Here is a 24366-nt window from a genome sequence, read left to right as displayed (position 1 = left end):
TTATTTACTAACGTCATATTTTCTGAGAATGAACATTCGAAACCCTTATGTTTAATACGTCGAATGGATTTTAAAAAAGAGGCAATATCTCGGTTAATATTTCGGTTACAGAATAATCTACTTGCGTGGAACTAAGTTTTAAATGTTCAACCATTAGTTATAAAAGTTTAAAAGTTTAAAAATTTTAAACTAAAATCATTTGTAAATTTTGAATGATAATATGTATTTTGTCAAAATTTGAACTTTAAATGCTTATTAAAAAAAACTGTGCTTATGTATTTTTAATATTTTTCACTTAATATTGCAAAGATATATCAGGAGCCTTGTATTCAATTTTCAAGTTTTTTGATCCTACAAATACAATTTTATTGACAAGTAAAGAAAAATAAACTAAATAAACTAAATAATTAAAAATTTTAAATGTCCGTAAATAGCCAAAACGAGTATGAACTAACTCGTCATTTTGCGTGTCGTTCAAATTATCACTAGTTGATATTTCTAATACCACTGCTTCGGCTTCGTCTTCTTTCGGGTACAATATATTAGAAGGCGGAGGTGAAGGTACAGTATCAACGGTATCGTCCACATTACCAGTATCAATACTCTATAATATTTTATAGTAAAACAAAAACAGTAATAACAAATATCTAAAATCGTTTGAGGATAAATAGTTATTTTACACGATTTCGTAAAAATTTAAATTAAACGCTCATAATTTTTTTTGTAATGCCGCTTTGGTTTATTTTATAATTATTCAAAGGAAAATCATGGTAAAGCTTGTATTCAACTTTAAGTAACCTAACCATAGGTATAAATACTAAAAATTTTTAAAACTTCACGTAAAATACAAATTGAATAAATAATAATAATTAAAAAGGTAATAAGATAAGTTATAGTAATTAATAGATTTGTAATATTTATACTTACTTTTTTTAAACCATTCAGGGCATTAATGTTACCTTTATTTTTCTTTCTCTTGGATAAAAGAGTTTTAGTTTTTTTTCCATAATGCCAGTCACTTTTACTGTCCATAGCACCAAAAATGAAAAATATGTAAATATTTTATACAAAAATTCTCTCTCTAGATACTGCACATTATACTATTATAGTTTCAAACAACAGCAGACACAAGACTAATCGAAAATCAAAATAAGAATATGATTTGTGTTTGCCGTTGAATAATATTAAGTACCGGCAGGGGACCAAAACAAGTACGTAGGACGATATATATATTTATTATTATTACAATAATATAATATTCATTAGAATTAAGCACACCTCCGGCATTCGTTTTCTTATCTTGTAATATTATATTCCAGGAATCGAGGCAGTTTATTTTCAATTAGGACCGCCACCGTGAATTTTCGCACGCGCAGGCACATGTCAATTATACAGATTTTATCAAATATACTCATGCTATTCAAATGACAAAAATGCCAAAAGCTAGACAAAACTGTGGGACTTGGGTTCGACAGATTTTAATTTTGAAAAAAGATATTAATTAGTCATTGTGTTAGTTAGGGAATGATCGAGGGGATTTTATTTATTCAAATTATTCGATAAGATATCAACAATTTAAAAAATAAGGATTTTGGTATTTTATATATTTAAGTACGCCATTAATTTTTGTAATAATGATAAATTTTCACGACCATGCTTTAGTAGAGTTGTAAAAGATTTTCAATTAGTTTTTAAAATTAAAATCTGTCCAACCAAAGTCCCACTGTTTTGTCTAGCTTTTGGCCTGTTTTACGTGATTATTGGTACCGGCTGCAGCCCCCTTAATTCAATTTGTGTACCTATTTGAAGTATTACTTTGTGTCACATAAAACTCCTACAACATAATCCATAAACAACCGCGAATCAGGTAAGGCATTTAATATAATATCTTACAGGGCTTATTCTAAGCATTTTTATGGGGTTAGGAAAAAAAAGCAAGTGAATAAAAAGCAAAGGAAAAAAAAGCAAGTAAAAAAAAGCAAGTGAAAAAAAAGCATATGGATAAAAAAGCAAATGAAAAAAAGCATATGAAAAAAAAGCAAGTTAAACATTTTACAGTCACCATAAACATTACCTCGTATATAATAACGAAAATTACTACTATTCATTAATAATATGGCTATAACAGTAGGTATAGCATATTATGTACGAAGTACCTACCTATAGGTAAATACAAAATGACAATAAATAACTCGTCAATATTCTGGTTATCGCTGCGCTCGGATAGCAGCTTATGACACCAAAGTTTTTCCAAATCACACGCCGATTATAGATTACAAAAATTACCCAATATACCCAAATATAATATCGCCGACTTCAGTCTGTCCAAAGCTACGAGATTACAGCTCGGCTGCGTTCATTACCTACTCTAATATAAAAATTCAACGTTTTTTCTACTTCTTTTTAAATTAGTATTATTATTATTATTATTTTTTTTTTATTGATTGAAATGTCGCATAAAATAATAAAATCTAATAAAAATACGGAAAAAGTTTGTTTTAATGGCCATATGTATACGAAACATTACAGTACTTTAATATCTGATGTTTGGAGGTGCTCTAAGGCGTCGAGTCTCAAGTGTCCAGGCAAATTAAAAACATCGAAAGAAAATCCTACTGAAATACCAATAATTGATAAAGCACATACTCATACTCCAGACACGCATGAAGTTGAAGTCAATAAATGCTTAGCACGAATGAAACATAAGGCAGCAACTACGTCAACAAATCCAATTGAGATCTACTGTGAAGAACTTGGAAGCTTGGATAATGAAACTCGAGCTAAGATGCCACCAGAAACAATTACTAAAAGAACTCTTCGAAATCAACGATCAAAAAATAATTTAAAAGAACTCAGACATTTAGATGACTGTGTAATCGAAGGTAAGATGAAAATACTATATTATAATTTAGGTATATTTTTTTATTGATAAATAGTTAAACAGTATTTTATTGATTACCTATCAGTTTTTTTAATATTTCTAAATATTAATAATATAATATATTATGTAATTACGATAAAACATTTTTAATTAATTATTTTTTGAATTTAAATTATAGGTGACTGGGCACTTACAAATGATAGACTTAGATTATTACTAAAAGATAGTATAGAAGATCAATTTGAAGACAGAGTTATCATATTCGCCACTGATAAAGGGTTAAAACATCTTACCGAGGCAGATACATGGATGTTCGATGGTAACTTTGCAATGGCACCTTCTATTTTTCATCAATTAGACGTAATAAGAGTCAAAATGCATGATTTGTATATAACCACAGTATATTGTTTATTAGAAAAAAAAACGCAAACTACTTATGAATATATGTTACAATCGTTACTTAATGCATGTCATAATCGAAACTTGTATCCAGACCCTATTAATGTTCATATTGACTTCGAAAAGGCAGCTATAAATGCAGTCACATCTATATTAGGTGAATATGTAAATATAAAAGGTTGTTTTTTTCATTTAACGAAAAGTACCTATAGGAAAATACAATACCTTGGCTTAGTAAATTTATACACGGAGAATGAAAATTTTAGTTTGTTTTGTAGACAAATTGATGCTCTAGCTTTTAACCTGTTGATGATGTTCCAGCTGGAATTGACTATATTAAAAGTATTATGCCAGAAGAGGCTAGAGAACTAGTGAATTATTTTGATCAAACTTATATTTCGGGAATAAATAGACCAATTAGAATTTCACGGCCAGGTAAAAAAACCAAATTTCGAAATATTCCACCAATTTTTCCACCTGCTACGTGAAATGTACACGAAACAACTCTTAAAAATTTAGATCGTACTAATAAACAAACAGAGGGATTTAATCATCGATTTTCTAAACTCGTTAGCTATAATCATCCCTCTATTTGGACCCTGATTAAAAAAATTAGATTAGAGATAGATTCAGATAGCACCAAAATAGCTCAATTTGATATGGGTAATTTACGACCAAAAAAAAAAAAAATGTATGAAAATATGCAAGAAAAGTTATTTTTACTGTGTACAAAATACAAGAATAATAATGATGATAATTATATCGAACACTTCTTAAACGCTGTAGCTTATCATATACGTTTTAAATAAATACATTTGTTTGATTCGATTTTTTTTAACAAACTATATGTAATAATTATTTGTCAATTTTAATAGTAAAATGTAATATACTTATGACTTATTATAATATATTTATATACATAATATATTTAATATATTTAATTAATTAATAAAATTATTTTGATTCGATTTTTTTAACAAACCTTGTAATGATATATACCTATAATAATAAATAATAAATACCTACCTAAAAAATAAACTAATGATAATAATTAGTTTTCGCTTTTTTTTTCACTTGCTATTTTTACTTGCTTTTTTTTCCTTTGCTTTTTATGCACTTGCTTTTTTTTCCTAAACTCCATTTTTATCAACTACTCGTTTTTTTTTAAATAAGCCTATAAAAATAGAACCTTAATAATCTCGAAATAAAATATCAAACTATAGTTAAAAATGATAACATTTTTAGCTTTAACGTGGAATAATTTAAAATTTAACCTATTACAAAGAAATAAAATAAACATTCATGTTTAAAATATTTTATTTTAATTAATGTCCTCTTTACTTTTTTTATACTATTTATATACATAACGCATAATACAATATTAGAACAATATTATATTTATTTTTTAATTTTTTATTCAGCTTGGTCTTCAGATTTTCTTTTTGTTGCTTCCATAAATATACCATTAAACCATTTCTGTTCTTTGGCTTTAGGTGTTTCTTTAATGTGACGTTCATTTTGGTTTAACCATATTTGTATAGCTGGTTTTGGGTCCCAATTTTGAAGAGCAGGCATGTTGAAATGAATAAAAAGATATTCATTTTCTGTTTCAACATGCAAACTTTGACGATTTATTGATTTAAGAATATTGCTTTTACTTATTAATCGTTCAACGTCAGCGCTGTGAGGTTTTGCAGCTATAACACGAGCAAGTAAAATATTAATATTTTTAAACTCGTTGGACGCAGATAAATATTGCACTAATTTAGGCAATGGCATTTGTCGTACCTCTTCTAATCTATTATGTTCGATTAAATCTGTATACTCCATATTTAGATCAGCTAAATCTAAATCCTTACTCAAAACGTCAAATACATTCCTGATGTTAGCATTGCAATCAAGGTTAGCAATAGGTATAATAGTACCAACAAAATATTCATCAATATCTATGCGGTCTTGCAAAAGATTAGTCAAAGTTTCTACTATTTCATGGCATATAGCACTTACAGATCTATTTTCAGTTACCTACATACAAATTATGCCTATGTTTTCGTTTTTCTTGAAAATCAATTAATTGTATATTTCTTAGAGCTTTTCCATCAGTACCTTTAAGTCCATCTTCGAGTACATCCACCCAACCACCAACTAAGTTAATTGAACTCAATGATTTAATTTTATTTACAACTGACTCAGTATGTTTAACAAGATCCCAAACCATTATTTTATTACTTTGAATAGTTTGTTGATAACGACTAAAAATGGCCAATACATCTACCAAAAATGCTAATAAAAAAATAGTGTCCTTATTAGTTAATAATAATAAAAATCCGTTGGACTCTTTCTCTTTAGAATTTTGCATATATATAACCAGAGCTTTCCATGAAATTAAAATTGCGTTAACTAGATTAAAAGAAAATTCTGTCCATCGCACTTGAAAAAATGTTGGTATCCTTATTAGCTATAAATTATTTTCCTTAGACAGTTGTTGCACAGTTGTTGTAGTTCTCTAGTTCAAAGTGCTAAGTTGTGGAAAAAAGCAGAAATTCCTTACTTACGATAAGAGATACTTCAACTACGGTAGAACTTACATCTTTCCATGCAAGATTTGACCGATGAACAGCACACCAAATTTTAGTTAATGGTACATTACTTTTATTTGAATTATTTCTCCATTTATTTTCAATCAATGTCCACAAAACTCCTTTACTATCAATAATATTCACTGCAGCACCATCAGTAACAATCGATGATATATTTTTAAAAATATATTCAGTAACATCATGACCTACGTTTTGTATAAAAGCTGTTTCAATAGCGTCCAAAATTCCCTTAGCACCTCTCTGTTCAACTTGCCCTGCGCCCAAAAAATACTGCTCTTCGACTCCTTTTAATGACACTGTTTTAGTATGTTTCAGATTCAGAATTATTTTTTAAGGTAGGTTTACTTGAAATTATCGTTTTAATATCACTAGCAGTACTAGCACTTGTGACATTAGAGATTTCGGTTGTAGTTGTGACCTTAATGTTGATGGTGGTAGTTGTGGGTGTTGGGAAATTTGTGTTTATAATGTTACTGATGTTAGTTTTTGGTAGGCATGAAGGGCTTACTGATGATAACCATTTGGTTAACGAGTCTTTCATATTATTATTTCGCTTATCCATAGCCTAAAAAAAACAAATTTATTACGATTTATGATTTACGAGTACCTCCTACCTAAAATTAAATGCTCTTGATTTGGTTTAATTAGATTTATTAATTTGAAAATATTTCTCTAGCTTATAAGGACATTACAATATGTATAGATAAAAATATTCTATACATAAAATAAAAGTCGCAGTAAAATACGAGAATCTATGATAATCTACATTTTTATTTTGACCTAATGTATATACTTAATAAAAATACTATTTTTTTAATAAATAATAAACACCCCCATTTCACAAAACCAGATAAAATGGTAAAAAGATGTTTTCATATTTCATTACAGATATAAAGGTAGAGTCTACAGTCATATATTTAATAGTTATAATATATGCTCCTATATTAATTTGATAAAAATAAAATAAAATTTAATAGACACACTTTTTGTAATATTATAATATATTATCATATTATATTATATATCATAATATAGGGAATGGAACTTTTCAGCGCTACTTTTCGGCGATAGATATTTTCGGCGACGCTGTTTCTGCGATAAAAACAAAATAAATCCATGAAAATTATTTTAGTATAAATAGTATAATAAAGTATTGATAATATATTACTTATAGTCAATTATCAATTATTTAGAAATAAAATAATATAGATTAAAAAAAACAGCTTATGTAAAAGGTTAAAAAAAAAATAAAAATTTGGTCAACATTTTATTTTAAAGCTATATTATTAGATATTCCCCTAATAAATGTGGGAATATCATTTTTATCATATCTATTGACTAGTTTAAAAACACGTTTGTCCGTGTCTCTAATTTTTTTAACTTCTTCCGAGGACTATTACCTGTTACTAAATGTTCGTACTGTGTATCCGTCCTTGCTTGTATTTTACGTAATGAATCTATGAAAGCCCAAATTGTAGGTTTGTTTGTCGTTAACTGATTTAATCGCCTATTCGCAGCTTCAGCATGATTATTTGTACGGTATTTATTTGTCAAAACACGTTCATATAAATTTAACATTGCCGGAGAAAATCGAGCAGGTCGTCGACCTTCACGACTATGATTTTTACGGCCAATATAAAAATCTTCGAACCAACCTAACAAATCTATAAGTTCCTCAGGCAAAATTTCTGATAAAATATATAGTGCAACATCAAAATCTGATTTAGGAACGAAAGCTAATGCGATTATACTTTTCGCGTGTATGGTAAATTCTGGTTCATTTTTATAACGGGATAGTTAATGAAGCTCACCTAATTTCGATCGAAAGTTTTGGCATAAGTGAAAGTAACATCCGAATATTTGTACATTGGGGAATGCATCTTTTATAGCTGTAAAAGCAGCAAGTTTGAAATCACAAGCAATTGAGTCTGGATTTAAATCTGGTTCAAGCGTTTTTAACATATTCAATAAGTTTTCATAAATACTAAAATTTTGCTTGGAAGTAGTGCATAAATTATCGGGTGTACACTTCCTAATGCTTCCACCAAAATAACATAAACTTGAGAAAATAATAATGGAGCAATTCTGAAAGTACCATCACATACCAGGTTCGGGAATTTTTTAATATTTTTAGTCCACTAAGTCGGCCAAATATTAGGACCCTATCTGATTCCTGTCCACTATCAGCTAATAAAAACTGTTCGCTTATACCATCATTCTGGCGAGTAAGTTTGATATATTTCGGGTAAGTGCAGAGTTTTTAAATCTACTGGTGCCGCTGGAGCTGAATTTTCTTTATTTCGTTTTCTCCTTATCATTTTTCGTAATACTTCATTATTTTGAAGGATTCCCTAAAAAGATACAACTCGATACTAAAATTGATATGCATTAAACGAAAAACACAAACTTAACTACATATTATTATTCTGTTATTAGAATGGGCCGATATTTATTTATATCTATGGGCAAGGCTGGGCAAGTTAATGATTTTTTTAACTCAGTTAAGTTAAGATAATATGCACCAATAACAAAAAGTTAAAAGTTAAAAGTTAATTTAACTATAGGTTAACTCAGTTAAGTTAAAAATTAATACACACTTTTTGTTAATTTTTTATTAAGTTAAAAAAAAGTTAATTTGTTTATACAACGCTAGCGTACTCAATTTTTTTCCAGCCCAAAACTAAATTATAGGATATAGTGTTTATACTTCATACAGTATTTCCATATAAGTTAGATTCGAATGATATAAATTTTTAACTTTAAACAATTTTACTATCCATTCATTTATAAATTATACTTTATCGAGTAAAACATAATATTGAAATATTGTACGAATATTTTAATAATTATACGTTAGGAATATATCAATCTCAGTTTTATTTTTAAATTTAAATAGCTTTTGGAAGGGACCTGAATGTTTTTCTGTATATCGCCAGCCACGGCGTACTAATAATAACGTGGAAAGTTTTCATTCGTTCTTAAAGCAAACTTTTCAGGTACTCCATCCAAACCTATGGACATTTCTAGGTTATTAATAGAAATTATGTAACTATATGTTAAAACCTGGAAATTGTAGTATTTTAGTATTATCTATTGATTGTTTTACATACATTTTATTATTATTTATCAATTTTTATTTAACTATAATGTACTGTATGTTTGTTTTTAAGTTAAATCACTAATAAAAATGTTTATGTCATTTAGAACATCTAAATAATATAACCACCAAGCAGCACATCATCGTTGGACAACTGGCTAGAGGCTTACCAACAACAAGGTCCATCAAATTTAAATATATTTTAAATTCAGTGAGAATAAAAAATGCCACTGCGCTTCTAGGAACAGATGCAATCACGGTACAAGAGTTCCTCATCCAATACTCTCATGCCACAGACCATTATTTTGAACGAGAATTGAATTGGGAAAATGAAGCTCAAAGTATGTACCTATAAAAAAACAAATTAAAATATAAAGGTTTAGAAAGGTGAGGTGGATAGGTTTTAAGTCCCCCAAAAAATTATTCATGTAGTTATGGGTACCGGTAACATATCAGTGTATATTACGTTACTAATCATTTTGTTTTGTAATATGCAAAATATAATTAATGATACCATGTTGCTTATTTTTAATTTACAATATTCATTGAGACCCTCAAAGCCTAAATCCAGCCCTGCTAATAGATATGTATCTGTTACGAGCAAATTAGGAAATCTAGGCATTGTACTAGATCAAATCTAACTTTACACTTATTGAGAATTAAAAACAGCGCACATTTATATCGAATAGCATTTATACATAACAATATCACTACAAAACCATACTTAGATATTTAATTTGCACGCTACTAAATAATAGAGTTGTGCCTATGTGGTAATAAATTATTTTTTGTAATAATTAATTAAAATAATTATGATTTAATAATAAATAGTATTAGTTTTATTAATGTTAAACCACTTTTAGATAATAATATATATTTACAAGGCTGGGCAAGTTAATACTAGTAACACAGTTATTAAATTAAATTAAAATTTCAATTAAGTTAATTAAAAATTGTCTATCAATTGAACTAAATTAAAAGATAAACAACATTTAGTATAAACTTATTAATTCAAGTTTTAAAAAATATAAGTTTCTTTTTTTAATATAGGTAAATTTAAAATAATATGAATAAATTAATAAATTATTATAATAATACTAGGTTCTGATGAAGAGCAGGAACTAGGGGATATTCCTTTAACTGTTCCATTAGAAGCTGCTGAAGTCAATGTCCTCCTCGTAGAAGATATTATTGCTGCTGAGGTTGATCTCCAAGCAATAGTCAAGATTCCTGATGCTATAGATGGAATAGTAGATCCACCTCTTGCTGTTGCAGAAGATGGTAACATTGAACCAGATGTAAACATTGTAGAAGGTAATACCTATGGAATGTATATTGTTTATAATTTTATCTGATTATCACATAGGTAGGTCTTTTATTATTATAATAAATAATAATAAATAATCATCATATGAAACTAATTATTAGATACATACCTACCTTAACGGTTCACGAATTAAAATGCAATGTTCTATAATATCATACTGTATAATTTCTAGATCAAGACGACGCAGAATTTTTATTTTAGAGGATGCAGAAATGGGTATTTGGCAAAACATTCTGAATTATAGCGATGATGACATAGAAATACCATTTGTGCAAGTACCAAACAATATCTTAGAACTTTACCCACAAGGACAAGATGAAGACAATATTTGTGTGGTGTGCAGAGTGGCCCCAAGGTCGCATGCACTTGTTCCTTGTGGACATAGAGTTATATGTAGTGACTGTTTGTCACAACTGCTAACACAAAAATGTCCCAATGTAACAATGAATATGAGTTTGCTATACGCATATGGTAATAATAATAAAAAAAGGTGGATAAGTGGATGGTGTTAAATTTGAATTCAATGATATAATATCATTGTATAAGAAAAACGATTCTGAGCGAAAACGGTCAGTCAGCCTATGATTTTACCAAGTATATTTGATGATATTATTGTGAATAAAGTAATTTATATATAACCTATTTACGTGGAGCCTTGTTTTAAATTTTCAATCCTTAGCCATAAAAGTTAAACATTTTATACATTTTTAACCACAAAATAATTAATACATTATAAATTTGATAAATGTTGTCAAAATTTGAACTTTAAATGCTTATTAAAAAAAATTGTGGCTATGTATTTTTAATATTTTTCAACTGCTATTAGAACGATATATCAGGAGCCTTATATTAAATTTTCACGCTTTTTTACCCAACAAATAAAAATGTATTGATATTTATAGAAAAAAGAACTAAAAAATTGAAAACTGACAATGTCCGTAAACAGTTTAAAAAGAGTCAAAATATTTTCAACATTTTATGGTGTATAGAAGATGCTAATATAAACATTCAGTGAAATTTTCAAGTATCTACAGTCATTCGTTTTTTAATTACAATAAAATAAGAAAATTGTTACATGAGAAATCCAGTAAATATCAAATGTTGTAAAAATATAAATTTCAGACGCTCATAAAAATTTAATTTAAGTTTCTTCTAGACATTTTTTTTTTTTGATAAAGGTAGACAAACTTATGAGTAATCTTATATTACATTTTCAAATCTTAGATTTAAAAAGAAAAATTTTTATGAATTCTCAACTCAAAATAATTTGCTATTTTTCGTAATTTTTCCGTATTTTGTCAAAATTTGAACTTAAAATGCTTATAAATAAAAACTGTGACTAAGGATTTTTAATTTTTTTCATTTGCCTTTGAAACAATAACCTAGGAGCCTTCTATTAAATTTTCAAGCTTTTTTACTCAACAGATAAAATTTTATTGATATTTATAGAAAAAAAAACTAAAAAAATTGAAAACTGACAATGGCCGTAAACAGCTCAAAAAGAGTCGAAATATTTTGTAAATTTTATGGTGTATAGAAAATGCTAATATAAATATTCAGTCAAAATTTCATGTCCCTACGGTCATTTGTTTTAGAGTTACACCAAAAACCAAAATCGATTTTCTCGAAAACAGATAATGCTTAAAAATTCCCGTTTTTCCTTAATTTTTCTTTTGTTTTTCACGTCGCTTGTGAAAACTACTGGGAAATTTTGACTCCCCAAAGTACCAACTAGATTCACTTTCCTATCAGAAAAGTTACTATTAAAGAAAATCCAAGCACTTTTACTGTCCTAAAAGGTGATGACAGACACAAAAATAAAAAAAATTAAAAAAAAAACACACATCATTGTAAAATCAATACATTCATCGCTTCGCTCAGAATCTAAAAATCTGGGGCTGGAACTGAGGATAGTTATACAATTGCGTGGTATTTGTACAGGCCATTAAGTTTTTTGTCGGACAGAAACAAACCTAAAAATACTAGAGACACTTATGAAGCAAGGTAATAACAACTTTAATTGAATAAGTATTTAAAAAACAATGAATTGATAGTTTTAATTAATTAATACTTAATAGTAAAATAGTTAATGGACAATACTACTGTAAATAAAAATAGAAGTAGGTAACTAAATACAATTTATTCAAATTCATCTTGCCAATGTACACGCCCTGTAGTTACAAAATAATGAGCAAATCGTTCACGAGTTTCGTGTACAGCTGCTGCTGATTTTCGTCCACATTTCTTTAATGGTAAAAATGACGTGGTTTCCGACGAATCACTTCTCCATGTTCCTTTTTTTAATGTTCGATTTTCTATGTCTTCGGTGTCAAAAATATCTGGTGGACAATATAAATTTTTTGACGACTCACTCCGTCTTAAAAAATTATGCAAATAGACGCAAGCTAAGATAATAGTATTTATTTTTTCTGGTTGTAGTAATGACAGTTTTCTTAAGACTCGAAAAACCGAAGCCATTATGCCAAAAGTGTTTTCAACGACACGTCGTGCCCTTGATAAACGATAATTAAAAGATCGCTATGGCGAACCTCGTAAATGAGTCCCGGGAAAAGGTTTCATTAAATTGTCCTTCAATGGAAAAGCATCATCGCATACAAAAACATATGGAGATTTTTCTTGTTGTCCTGGAAGTGCTTTGGGCGATGTAGGTTTAAAGATTCATTGTAAATTTTTTTTTGCAAGATAGAATTATAAAAATACGCCTCCATCTGTTATCCTACCTAGACACCCAACACTTGCAAAAATAAAACAATAATGTGCGTCCACTGCTGCAAGTAGAACAACACTAAATGTCTCCTTGTAATTGAAGTATTCTGTGCCACTATTAAAAGGTAAGCATTACGATGTGTTTACCGTCAATGGCACCTACACATTGTGGAAGATTCCATAACTCATTATAGTCATTTGCTATTATTTCCCATGCATTTGGTGTATTAGGCATCTACAAATAATTATAATATTTTTATAGTTTATTGTAAAATATTGTTAAAATAATATTAACAAATAATTATGTAACGAACCCAATAATACACATGATATGTTATTGTGATCGTTTCGCCTTTAGCTACATTAGACAGCATAAAGACTAGATAAACAATAGCACATAGAAATTCGGCTAAATAAATCAAAGTCATATATCCTTTAGAAAACCTATGGGAATATAATGAGAGGGCAATGCGATATTGAAACCGCATTTCAATAGGTCCTACAACTTCACTTGAATCATTAATGTATGAATATAATATTTAGATATTGTTATGAAATATACATATCTAGTATGTAGTATCTAATTAGTAACGGATGGCGTATAACATATATTGCAAACACGATAACAGGACACGATCCTTGGAATAACCAGGCGAGGGAATGTACAGGCCACGCTGTACACTGGGTAATAGAGGTTGCCCCTGAGTCGGTACCAAAGATGGAAGGTAAGGTGGCCTTCTTAGGTATGACTAAGTGTAAAATGAAAATCTTCGACTCGGTCACCCAGTGCTATAAATGCCAAGGATTTGGCCATACGGCCCTTAAATGTAGGCAGGAACAGCCGAAATGTTTACACTGCTCTGAAGGACATGACTCCAGGACCTGTACGTCCCAAGTAATGAAATGCCCTAATTGTAAAAGCACAAAACACAACGCTGCTTCAGCAAAATGTCCGGCAAGAGCAGCCGCGATCTACTGGGAAATTTTTACTTTTGACCCCCCAAAGTACCAACTAGATTCACTTTCCTATCAGAAAAGTTACTGTTGAAGAAAATCCAAGCACTTTTACTGTTCTAAAAGGTGATGACAGACACAAAAATAAAAAAAAAAACACATTATTGTAAAATCAATACATTCATCGCTTCGCTCAGAATCTAAAACACATTCCTGATGAAAGCACTCTACGAAAATCTCGCTTCGTAAATGACAGCCTGAGAATATTGTGGCCTCATGGTGGGAATGATGAAAAAGTATTACTTTTATGTTCCGATGCAGCACCAAGCTGTAACTTGGTCAATTCTGGACTTAGAAAGTTGATTCAACTACCAAAATTCATTAAAAAAATAGGCGAAAAATAATTAGTGGTTAAAGCAGGGGGTTGCCATTTAAAATAAAAAGTTGACATAAGTAAAAAAAAATTCAAATGCGAAATAAGGTTAATTCAGCACAACTTGAACCGTGATCGCACGGCCAGCCATCAATTAAGAGCGGCGTGCAAGGATCTGAAGACAGACTTTGTCTTGATCCAAGAACCACTAGTGACCTGTAGAATAGTATACGGGTTCGAAGGCTGTAAAAATTACACAAGCAAGAAGTCAAGCTCCGCGATCATCGTCTTAACTGATCGCTTCCAGTGCATAAATCTAGGAAAATTTTCCTCTAGCCACTCAGCAGCGGTTAAGGTAACTTACAGCAACAGGCCTCGCGATCACGTAGTGCTGGTATCGTCGTACTTCAAGTACAACGTGCCTACAGTAACTCACCTCGAAACCATGGACCAGATCCTGGCCACAGAGACTAGGGCCATAATCGCCGCAGACACAAATGGCCACTCGCCCAGATGGCATTCGACGTCCCGAAATTGCCGTGGCAGGCTCGTTGAGCAACTCATTGACAAACATGATCTTAAAATCCACAATACGGCCGAGCAACTAAATACGTTTTGTCGACGGGACAATCGTACGTCAAACATCGACGTCACTCTGTCCACAGGAAACATAGGTCCCACGATTAGAGACTGGTCCGTCAGCGACTTGACAGACAGCGACCACCGGCTAATAGGTTTCACCTTGACTGTCGCACTAATTGCGAAACCCGTGTCTGTTGAGAAGCGATACCAACTGAAGACGGCTAACTGGGACCTGTTTAGTACCACGCTACTAGGCGAGATCGGCGGTATCCAGGATGGATGTATCGAGTCTATGGCCATAGGGCATAAACCGGGCTATTACCACAGCGGCGAACCGCGCGATCCCACTGAGAAAAGCCCGTCCGTTAACGGGAAGGAATGTCTGGTGGTCCCCAGTGACCATAAAAATGTGTATTTTTATGTCATAACAACTGCCAAAAAAACAGAATTCAAATAGCCGGTCTCTACGCAAAGATATTGAGTGTTCTCGATTACCGTTTAGACACTGTATAGATATTGACATGTAGCTTGCGTATATGCATTATATTTATGTAGTTTAAGAAACTTTTTGCTCGACTGAGGGGTGATCGCAGAGGGGCGGGGATATAATTGTTCAGAAATATTTTACCGTACCCCTAATATTATTTTTAAGGAGAACGCACGGGACGCTTCATCATTCTGAATATTTTTATCAAAATGCGCGACATAATTTGTCTTATTTTATAACCGCGGATCAATAAATTACCTATTTAGTATAAACTAATTTTTATTAAGCTATTAATTTATTTACTTTTATTATTCTTTTGAGTTTGTTATTATTTATAACTATAATTACATTGGAAAATATAAAAGTTAATAATGAAATTGATTGATTAAAGATTAAATATGATGAATTGGAATAATATAACCTTCGTCATAGTATCAAAATAAAAGGCATACCAAAAAATTGCTCGGACCTAACTCAAACTATTGCCAAAAAAGTTGATTGTAATGTTATTATTAATTCAGCATACAGACTCCCCACAAAAGAAAGTACCTTGGAATACTAATAGCAGAGATTAAATTATATATTAAGTTATTTAATTATTATTATTAAATTATTTAAATTCTCTTAAATCTGTATTTATAAACATACCTATTGAAATGGACAAAATCAATTTTATACTTAGTCTTAGGTAGATTATCAATACTATACTTAATATTAGAAATAGTTTTTTATGAAAAGCGCTGTGGCATATAAATTTTTAATAATATGATTATTTTCTATAAATATGAAGTTGATATTATTTATCGAATCAATTTCATTTATTATAATATCTACATTCATAAACAATTTTAATAGCAAAAAGAATTACAATAATATTATTTATACTTACAATTTATTAATATCTAATTCAGATTTAATTTTTTGAGCCATCATCTTTCCTGACTAATACTTCTGCATTATTGATCCTAACATTTTTGTATTGTTTTTCTCTGCATATAGTCCTGGTTTTCGCAAATAACAATCTTTTGACTTTGGTGCGACTCTCATTCGAAAATATTTTAAGATTTAAAGACCAGATATTAGCAACCATATACCCAGTGGCGTCATTTGGTGGTGGTGGTGGTGGTGGTGGCGGCAGGGAGTGCAACGCCACCACTAACTTAAAAAATGTTAACAATTGGCCCGCCATTAATACTACAATGCACCGTCATAAAATTAACGTATACATTGTTGTAGAGGTATGAAACTAATACTGTAATTCCCCCACGTTCTCTTTTCTCTTTTACTTTATATTGTACCCCTGATCTCTCTCTCTCTCAGCGCTGTCCATTAGTTAATAGCATATACCTATAAACTAATGGACAGCGGCACAGCGCATTCCACTCCGCCCTGCCATCAATGCACGGGAATCATATAAAAGAAAGAAAGAACATAAAGGGGGTAATCATACGTCTATGGAAACTAATACTGTATTTCCCCCACGTTATCTTTTCTCTTTTACTCTATATTGTACCCATGACCTCTCTATCTATGCGCTGTCCATTAGTTTATAGGTCTACGGTGCAGACCTTAATTCGGTAATCGGTATCGGCGGTACGCAGCTGTTATGATGTGATGTTGGGTGGGTGGCGGTGTCGGTGACTAGAGCGCTCGTCGTGCCTGGTGAATGAACGTTCAATGTCTGATAGCTACAATACAGTTATCAGCCCCTGGTCTCGCTCATCAACCGCCCGACTCTCAAGTCACCGGTAACGCCCAGCTAGACCACGAACCACAGTTTTTTTTTATTGTATATTCACCACGGCTTTCGCCACGCCATACCTGCCTCGTTTATTTGTTCATTTTTTTTCTTGCTGTTGTTCTTTTCGTAAGGCATAAATATTTTATTAATCACGGCGCAAGCCACGCCGATCCGAATTGTTTATTGGTGTTAAATAAACGTCCCCACGTGGACACTACCACACCACACACCGGTCGTGTTATTAATTTCTTTTCTATTAACTGTGAGTGTCCCACACCAACCATCACATCTGGACCGGACTACCGCAAAACATCAGCCCGCGTCAAATACAATATTATATAATATACAAAATAATACAAATTAAATCTGATACAATTTTTTATCATGTATACACTATATAGGTACATATTATATGAATACGATTTCGTCAAATATAGTTTAAAGTTGTACAACATTATTTTTTAATTAAATTAATTAAAATTAAAAATTTTTTTTGATCTGCAGTATGTAAAAGTGGGTAAAAATCCGTAAGACATGCACAATCTATAAACAATGTTCTTAACTATTGCGCGTATCAATTTAATTAGAATACATTATACAATATTAGGTTTACTAGTCCGTACGAAAGAACAAGGTTAAACAATAATTTAAGCCGATAGCAATAACAGTGTAGTATTACAATACTTACTTACCCCGTATAATAAATAGGTGTATAAACATAAAGGCGGGATCCCGCGACTCGTATATTTGACAAAAATCCACGAATACTCGAATAATCGGCAAGTTATACGAATAGCCAAGTAGACCAATCCCACGATGTGTTTCATATTCGTCATAATCTCAATTATTCGCGATCGCCATGGAGTGACCACTTTCGACAAAAGATCTATGATAAACAATATAATTTTGATAACATTAAGCTCTTGAATAATGGATGAAAAACTGAGTTTGTTGTTTATCCTCACCCATGCGTCATTAACCAAATTTCGGTTTTTGTGGTCTGGATTTTTGGATTCCAAATTGATGGCTCTTGTTCATACAGCTTCAAAAACTCTAGACTCATTTCGTTTGACCATTCCATAATACTACAATTTGTTATTATAGGTAGTAACTTGTAATATAATTTATATTTTAATCGCCTCATAAAATAAAAAAACGTTAATAATTGAAGTTGAATGTTGAAATGCAATTAGTATAATATTATTTTCATAACTGTTAACAAAGTAACAAATTACAATTAACAAATTGAATATATGACTGATAACTGCTAAGTGATAACAAAAAACATCCGAATGGCAATTATTAATATTCGTCGTGTCGTGGGAATGTACCAACGAATATCTATTTTAGTACCTAATTAAATTCTCTTTGACTCGTGTCACTTTTACCGACAATCGACGGGAAGGTGGCGAATAACGAATAACGAATACCGAATATTCGTACAAGTACTTACTCCATCCCCACTACTCGGCGAGTATCCACGAATACCAAATATTCGTCAAATACACGAGTCGTGGGATCCCGCCTTAACAATATTATCATAATAAACCAATTCGTTTTGACGAAAGTTGGAAATAATCACTTGCTTAGACTTATTTCACTGAATAAATTTTATTAATTAATTTTTCTTAAGACTAATTAAAAAAAAAATCACTACGATAAAGGTTAAAAATAAACAATTCTAAATTAATCTGAGGAGCAACATTTTTTTTTGGTTGATTAAAGTATGTGTATGCCTTATATCTTGGGCAATTGTTACAAATTAAAAAAATAATAGTATAAATAATTATAACAATAACAGCCATTGGCCCCAGCCACAGCCTTACCCTACAATGCATGATTTTTTTTTAATTAAAAAAATGTTTTGGGATAGTTCTGAAGCTATAGAATACGTAAAAAATAATTTTAAAAGTTGAAAAAGTTGGTTGTTGCTATAGAGCAACATTATGCATTTGTAACTATGAAAAATAGAATAAATTAATATAATATTTTAATTGTTTTTAAATGTTGTCATATTTATAGTATATACCTTAAATTAGTCAAATTTACACACATTTTAATTTTACATTAATAAATCACACGATATTAAACAACTGAAACACATAATCCAACTTGACATTTTTTTTAAATTTTGTCATATTATTATAATTTATTATTTATAAATACTTATAATTAGTCAAATTATATACATAATAGAACCACACAATATTATTAAGTAGTATGATACTTTTTGAAGCAAGTTTTTCTTTTTCCTACACATAATGCAACTTGACATTTTTCACACTCTTGCCATGTATATCCGTTGCAACCTGGCATTATACAACGAACTCCTCGTTGGTGCATCAATCGACCATTGTTTTTTTTTTTTTTTTTATTGATCTAATATAATGCCCGACAACTATGGTCATTAGCTACAAATATGAAGTATATAATAGTTATTTACAGTTTTAAGGTATTCTTATATATAAGTTAGGTATTAACATTGAAATTACAGAATAGTGTGGTTACATAGTGTACAGTCGGGTTAAATATTATTATATTAAATTGTAAAGGCCTGTCAATTTCAGGAATTTTATTATCTTAAAGTTTTCTTCGGTGTTGGGTCCCAGTGCGGTGTCCAGTGATGAATCTAATCCGATGATTTGACGATCGCGTTGGAATTTTAGGCATTCGGTTATGATGTGTTTCACTGTTAATTGGACACCACAGACTTCACATGAGGGGGGTTCTTCCTTTGCCATTAGGTATCCGTGGGTAAGTCGTGTGTGTCCAATTCTCAGTCGGTTTAGAACCGATTCTTCTTTTCTTTTTAATGAATTGTTAATCCACCTGTTGGTGCATCTTTCAATAGTGTTGAGTTTGGTGTTTTGTTGTTTCCAAGTATTGAGCCATTTGGTATTAGTTATGTGATTTATGTGCCTTTTGAGGTCGTTGTAAGTTGGACCTGCTATATTTGCTATTTTGGGGTTTGTTGCAGCGATCTTGGCCTGCTTATCGGCTAGTTCGTTTCCTTCGATGCCGGAGTGCCCGGGGACCCACATGAGGATTATTTGTTTATTTTTGGATAGGGCTTCATTTAGATTGTTCAGTATTTTAACAGCGATGTCTCCGGGTTTGAACTGGTTTTTTATACTGTTGATTGTTCTCAAGGAATCACTGAGTATTATATGCTTAGGATATTCATCGTCTATAACTAATTTTATCGCCTCAAGTATCGCTATGGCCTCGGCCGTGTATATAGAGCATGTGTTAAGTAACTTCATTAATATGTTTTTGCTTTTTAGTATTATTGAGATTCCTACTTGGTCCTGTGTTTTGGACGCGTCGGTGTATACTTCTTGGTATTCTTTATAATTTTCTATTATACTTTGGAAGTATCTTTTGAACATTTCTGGGGACGTTTGTGTTTTTAAGTATGCACTGAGGTCAGTATTTATCTCGTATGGAGAAGTCCACGGAGGTGTGGTCAGTTGTTCTCTTCCAATTAGTTGCTTGCAACCAATGCCGTATTTTTCTAATTCATCATATGATTCGCTGTCTTCAAGTGGGGGGTTAGTATTGTTTGATCTATAGTATCTAGTTATGTATTTAAGTGATAGGTCTTTTCTTTTAATCTCGGGTATGGGTTCGCCGGCTGTATTGTAGATGCTATAAATTGGGCTGCTGCGGAATGCGCCTATTGCTAGCCTGAGTCCGGTGTTGTTTTTGCTGTCTATTTTTTTAAGAACAGATTGTGATGCCGATTTGTATATATTTGAACCATAGATTATTTTCGATTGGATAATTGATTTGTGGATTTTGATTAGTGTTCTGGATTCGCCTCCCCAGGATGTGTGTGAAAGTATTTTTAGAATATTTAATGATTGGCTGGTTGAAGATTTAAGATAGTGTATATGTGTTGCCCATGTATGTCGGCAGTCGAAGAAAATACCTAGTATTTTGACTGATTTTTTAATGGGGATTTGTTTGTTATTGAGTGTAATTAAAAGTTCACCAACTTTTCTCTTTTTAGTGAATATTATGAGGTTTGATTTTGTTGGTGCGAAGTTAAAACCTGTGTTTCTTGCCCATTCAACTAAATTATCAGTGGTTGTTTGGAGGTGTTTTCGTACTGAGCTTGTATTGCTGCTGCGACATGAATGGCTAAAATCGTCGGCAAATAGGTTGCATTTTGTGGGTAGCGACCAGCTTTGGGTTATATCGTCTATGACTAAGAGAAATAGAGTAACAGATACTGCTGAACCCTGTGGTACTCCGTTTTCTAGAGTAAATTCTTTGGATAAATGACTGTTTGCTTTAACCTTGAATGTGCGTTCTTTTAAGAAGTCAGTTATCAAATCGAGTGTCTTTCCTTGGCATAATATTTGGTTTAGTTTGACTATGATGTTGTGTCTCCATGTACAGTCGTATGCTTTTGAGATGTCGAGGTTGACTAGCCCCATTATTTGTTTTTTTTTAAAGGTCTGGTTTATTTCATGGTTAATTTGAGTTAAGTTATCGATTGTGCTTTTGTTTTTTCTAAAGCCGAATTGATGTTTGGATAAGTATTTATGTTTTTCTAGTATCCAAGTAAGTCTATAGTTAATGACTTTTTCCAATATTTTACACAAGGTGTTTAGGAGCGTTATTGGTCTGTATCCATCGGGCTTAAACTTATCTTTTTCAGGTTTTGGGATTGATATTACCGTACCATTTTTCCATGTACTTGGCCAAAAGCCTTCAGTGAAGATTCTGTTGAATATCGTTAATGTTAATTTTAGGGTGTTTGGCCCGAAGTTTTGTATAAAAATGTACGGCATGTTATCAGGGGCCGGGGCTATGGCTTTTGCATTTCGTTAGAGTGAATATAATTTCTTGCATAGTGATTGGTAGGTTTAATTGGATTTGGTCAATTTGTTTTTGATCTAAAGGGTTAGGAATAGTTTCTTTTTCGCGTTCATGTTTGTAGGTTTGAAATTGTGTTGTATAATTGGTATTACTGCTATTTTGAGAGAAATATTCCCCCAATTGGTTTGCTACTAATTCTTCGTTAATTAGTGCGTCAGTGTTCATATTCATCAGATTGATTTTTCGATTTCTATTAAGTCCTTTAAGAGATTGGATTTTATTCCATAATATTTTCGTGTCGGTTTTTTCATTTATGCTGTTTGTGAAATTTTCCCAAGATGTCTTTTTGCTGGTTTTTATCAAATATCTTGCTCTATGTTTTTTTAGTTCTATGAGGTCTTCTTGGGTTTTGGAGAGTTTGAATTGTTTTAATGCCTTATATTTATCTTCGATTGCGGATTTTATTTTCTGGTTCCACCAGGGTACTTTGGGCTTCCTGTTATTGGTGGTTGATTTGCCTATTGTTAGATTTGCTGTTTGTATGATCGCGTTGGTAAACGTATTTACTAGTGTATTGATGTCTACTGTTTCGACGTCTTTTATATTATTAATTTCCTCTTCCAATAGTTCTGAGTATAATGACCAATTGGGGTTTTTTAAGTTCCACCTTTCACCCGTGGTGGAGTCGTTGGTCCGTGATAGATATTTGATGATGATGGGAAAATGGTCACTGCTAGTAATGTTTTTGTATACGTTCCATTTAAGTCTTTGTGCTAGCGCTGAGTTGGACAGTGATAAACCGATGTTGGACATTGGACCGTTTGTTATGTTTATGTGAGTGGGTTCATTGTTATTCAATATTACTATATTATCATTATCCACTGATTTGTAAAATTCTTTTCCTCTCCTGTCGGTACTCTTGGATCCCCATGATGTGTGGTGACTATTAAAGTCTCCGGTGATAATGAAGGGTGTAGGTATTTGGTTAAGAATATTTTCTATGTCGTTTTGTGTGAAGTCTTGTTGGTTAGGAATATACATATTGCACACGTTAATTTCTAGCTGTCTTAACTTGACTGTTACTGCTGTGGCTTCGAGGTGCGTATTTATATTGATAGTTTTACAGGGAAAATCGGATTTTACGTATATTGTTACCCCTCCGCTTGCTCTTGTCCCGGTGGTTCGGTATTTACTATAACCAGTGTAATTTGGTAATTTTCCTGAGAAGTCGTATTTAAAGTTTGTTTCTTGTAGACATATTATTTCTGGTTGGGTTTCAGTGATAATAATTTTTAGTTCATCAAGTTTTTTAAAAAAACCGTTAAGGTTCCATTGGAGTAGCGTGAACATCTTAGTAAATATAAAATAGCTTATGTGGGTTTGGTAAGATTTGCGGGTTAAGGTTGTTTTTTGTAAGTTTGTGTTTATCAGTAGTTTTCATTTGAGTCCGATTGGATCGGCTCTATTGTGGTTTGGGTATCGAGCGCTCTAAAAATTTTGTTTGCGATGCGAGTGTAGTTATTTTTAGCTGATTTCGTGGTGAGGTATGGCCTAGTAGTTTCGATTATCGATAATATTTCATTTCCATCGATTCCATATTCTTTTATAGTATTTAATGGATCGTCTTGTTTAAGAATGTTTTCAATGATGTAATTGAATTGGTCGAATGATATGTTAAATTTTGTTTTATCTTCAAAGAGATGTTTAATAGGTTCCAGGTGTGTATCCAAATTTTCCAAAAATCGGTTTCTTGAAGTGGATCGTGACCTGTTTTCTGGGATATTTGTTGGCTGATTAGGATCTGATTTATTTTCTACTATTATCACTTTTTTTGGTGGTTTTAGTGTTGCAAAGTTGTCTTGGCTTGAATCATTTCTAGGGCTAGGTGGGTTTGAGGATGTTGTTGTGAAAGATGCCGGTCGTTTAAGGTTTGGCGTTCTTTCTTCCATTATTTTGCTATTTTCCAACCCGGGATTCATAGGACTTTCGTCGGAATGAGGGCTTGAAGGGTGAGGGATGTCTTCTGTCGACTCGACTGGTACGTATGTGTTGTTGATCCAATTTGTTGTGTTAGTATTCTGGTTTGTGTTTATATTGACTTCGGTGATGTTGATGTGTTTTTTACATGAAAGGGTGGTGTGACCCGACGTTTTGCATGTAAAGCATGTTATTTTATCGTCAGTAAAAAATAACCTAAACTGAGTTTCGTTGTGAAAGATTAGTAGGGACCCGGGGAGTTTAGTAACATCATTGTCATTTATGTACATTTGTCTCCGGAAACTTAAACATGTTCATATCCTGCCATGTTTACTCCGGCTCTAAGGTAGTTAATCTGAGATATTGGTGTTATATTGATACTCTGTAGTGCGGA

General features: G+C 31.5%; 1 protein-coding gene and 1 pseudogene across 1 annotated transcript; one reads left to right on the top strand and one right to left on the bottom strand.

Annotated features, from left to right (window-relative positions):
• The first annotated feature begins 2785 nt into the window (after window positions 1-2785).
• LOC132934103 (uncharacterized) lies at window positions 2786-3416 on the top strand (annotated as a pseudogene).
• Window positions 3417-19702: 16286 nt separating this feature from the next.
• On the bottom strand, window positions 19703-21967 carry LOC132946493 (uncharacterized). The gene has a single exon (XM_061016518.1). The coding sequence runs from the start codon at window positions 21965-21967 to the stop codon at window positions 19703-19705; it is 2265 nt and encodes a 754-aa protein (XP_060872501.1).
• Between the last annotated feature and the right edge of the window lie 2399 nt (window positions 21968-24366).

The sequence above is a fragment of the Metopolophium dirhodum genome, chromosome 1 (assembly GCF_019925205.1).
Source record: "Metopolophium dirhodum isolate CAU chromosome 1, ASM1992520v1, whole genome shotgun sequence".
Lineage (NCBI taxonomy): Eukaryota > Metazoa > Arthropoda > Insecta > Hemiptera > Aphididae > Metopolophium > Metopolophium dirhodum.
This window is presented reverse-complemented; position numbering and strand designations above follow the sequence as displayed.

What these genes read in the sequence shown, in the direction of transcription:
- LOC132946493 (XM_061016518.1), bottom strand. Translation starts at nt 21,967, where the DNA reads ATGCCGTACATTTTTATACAAAACTTCGGGCCAAACACCCTAAAATTA.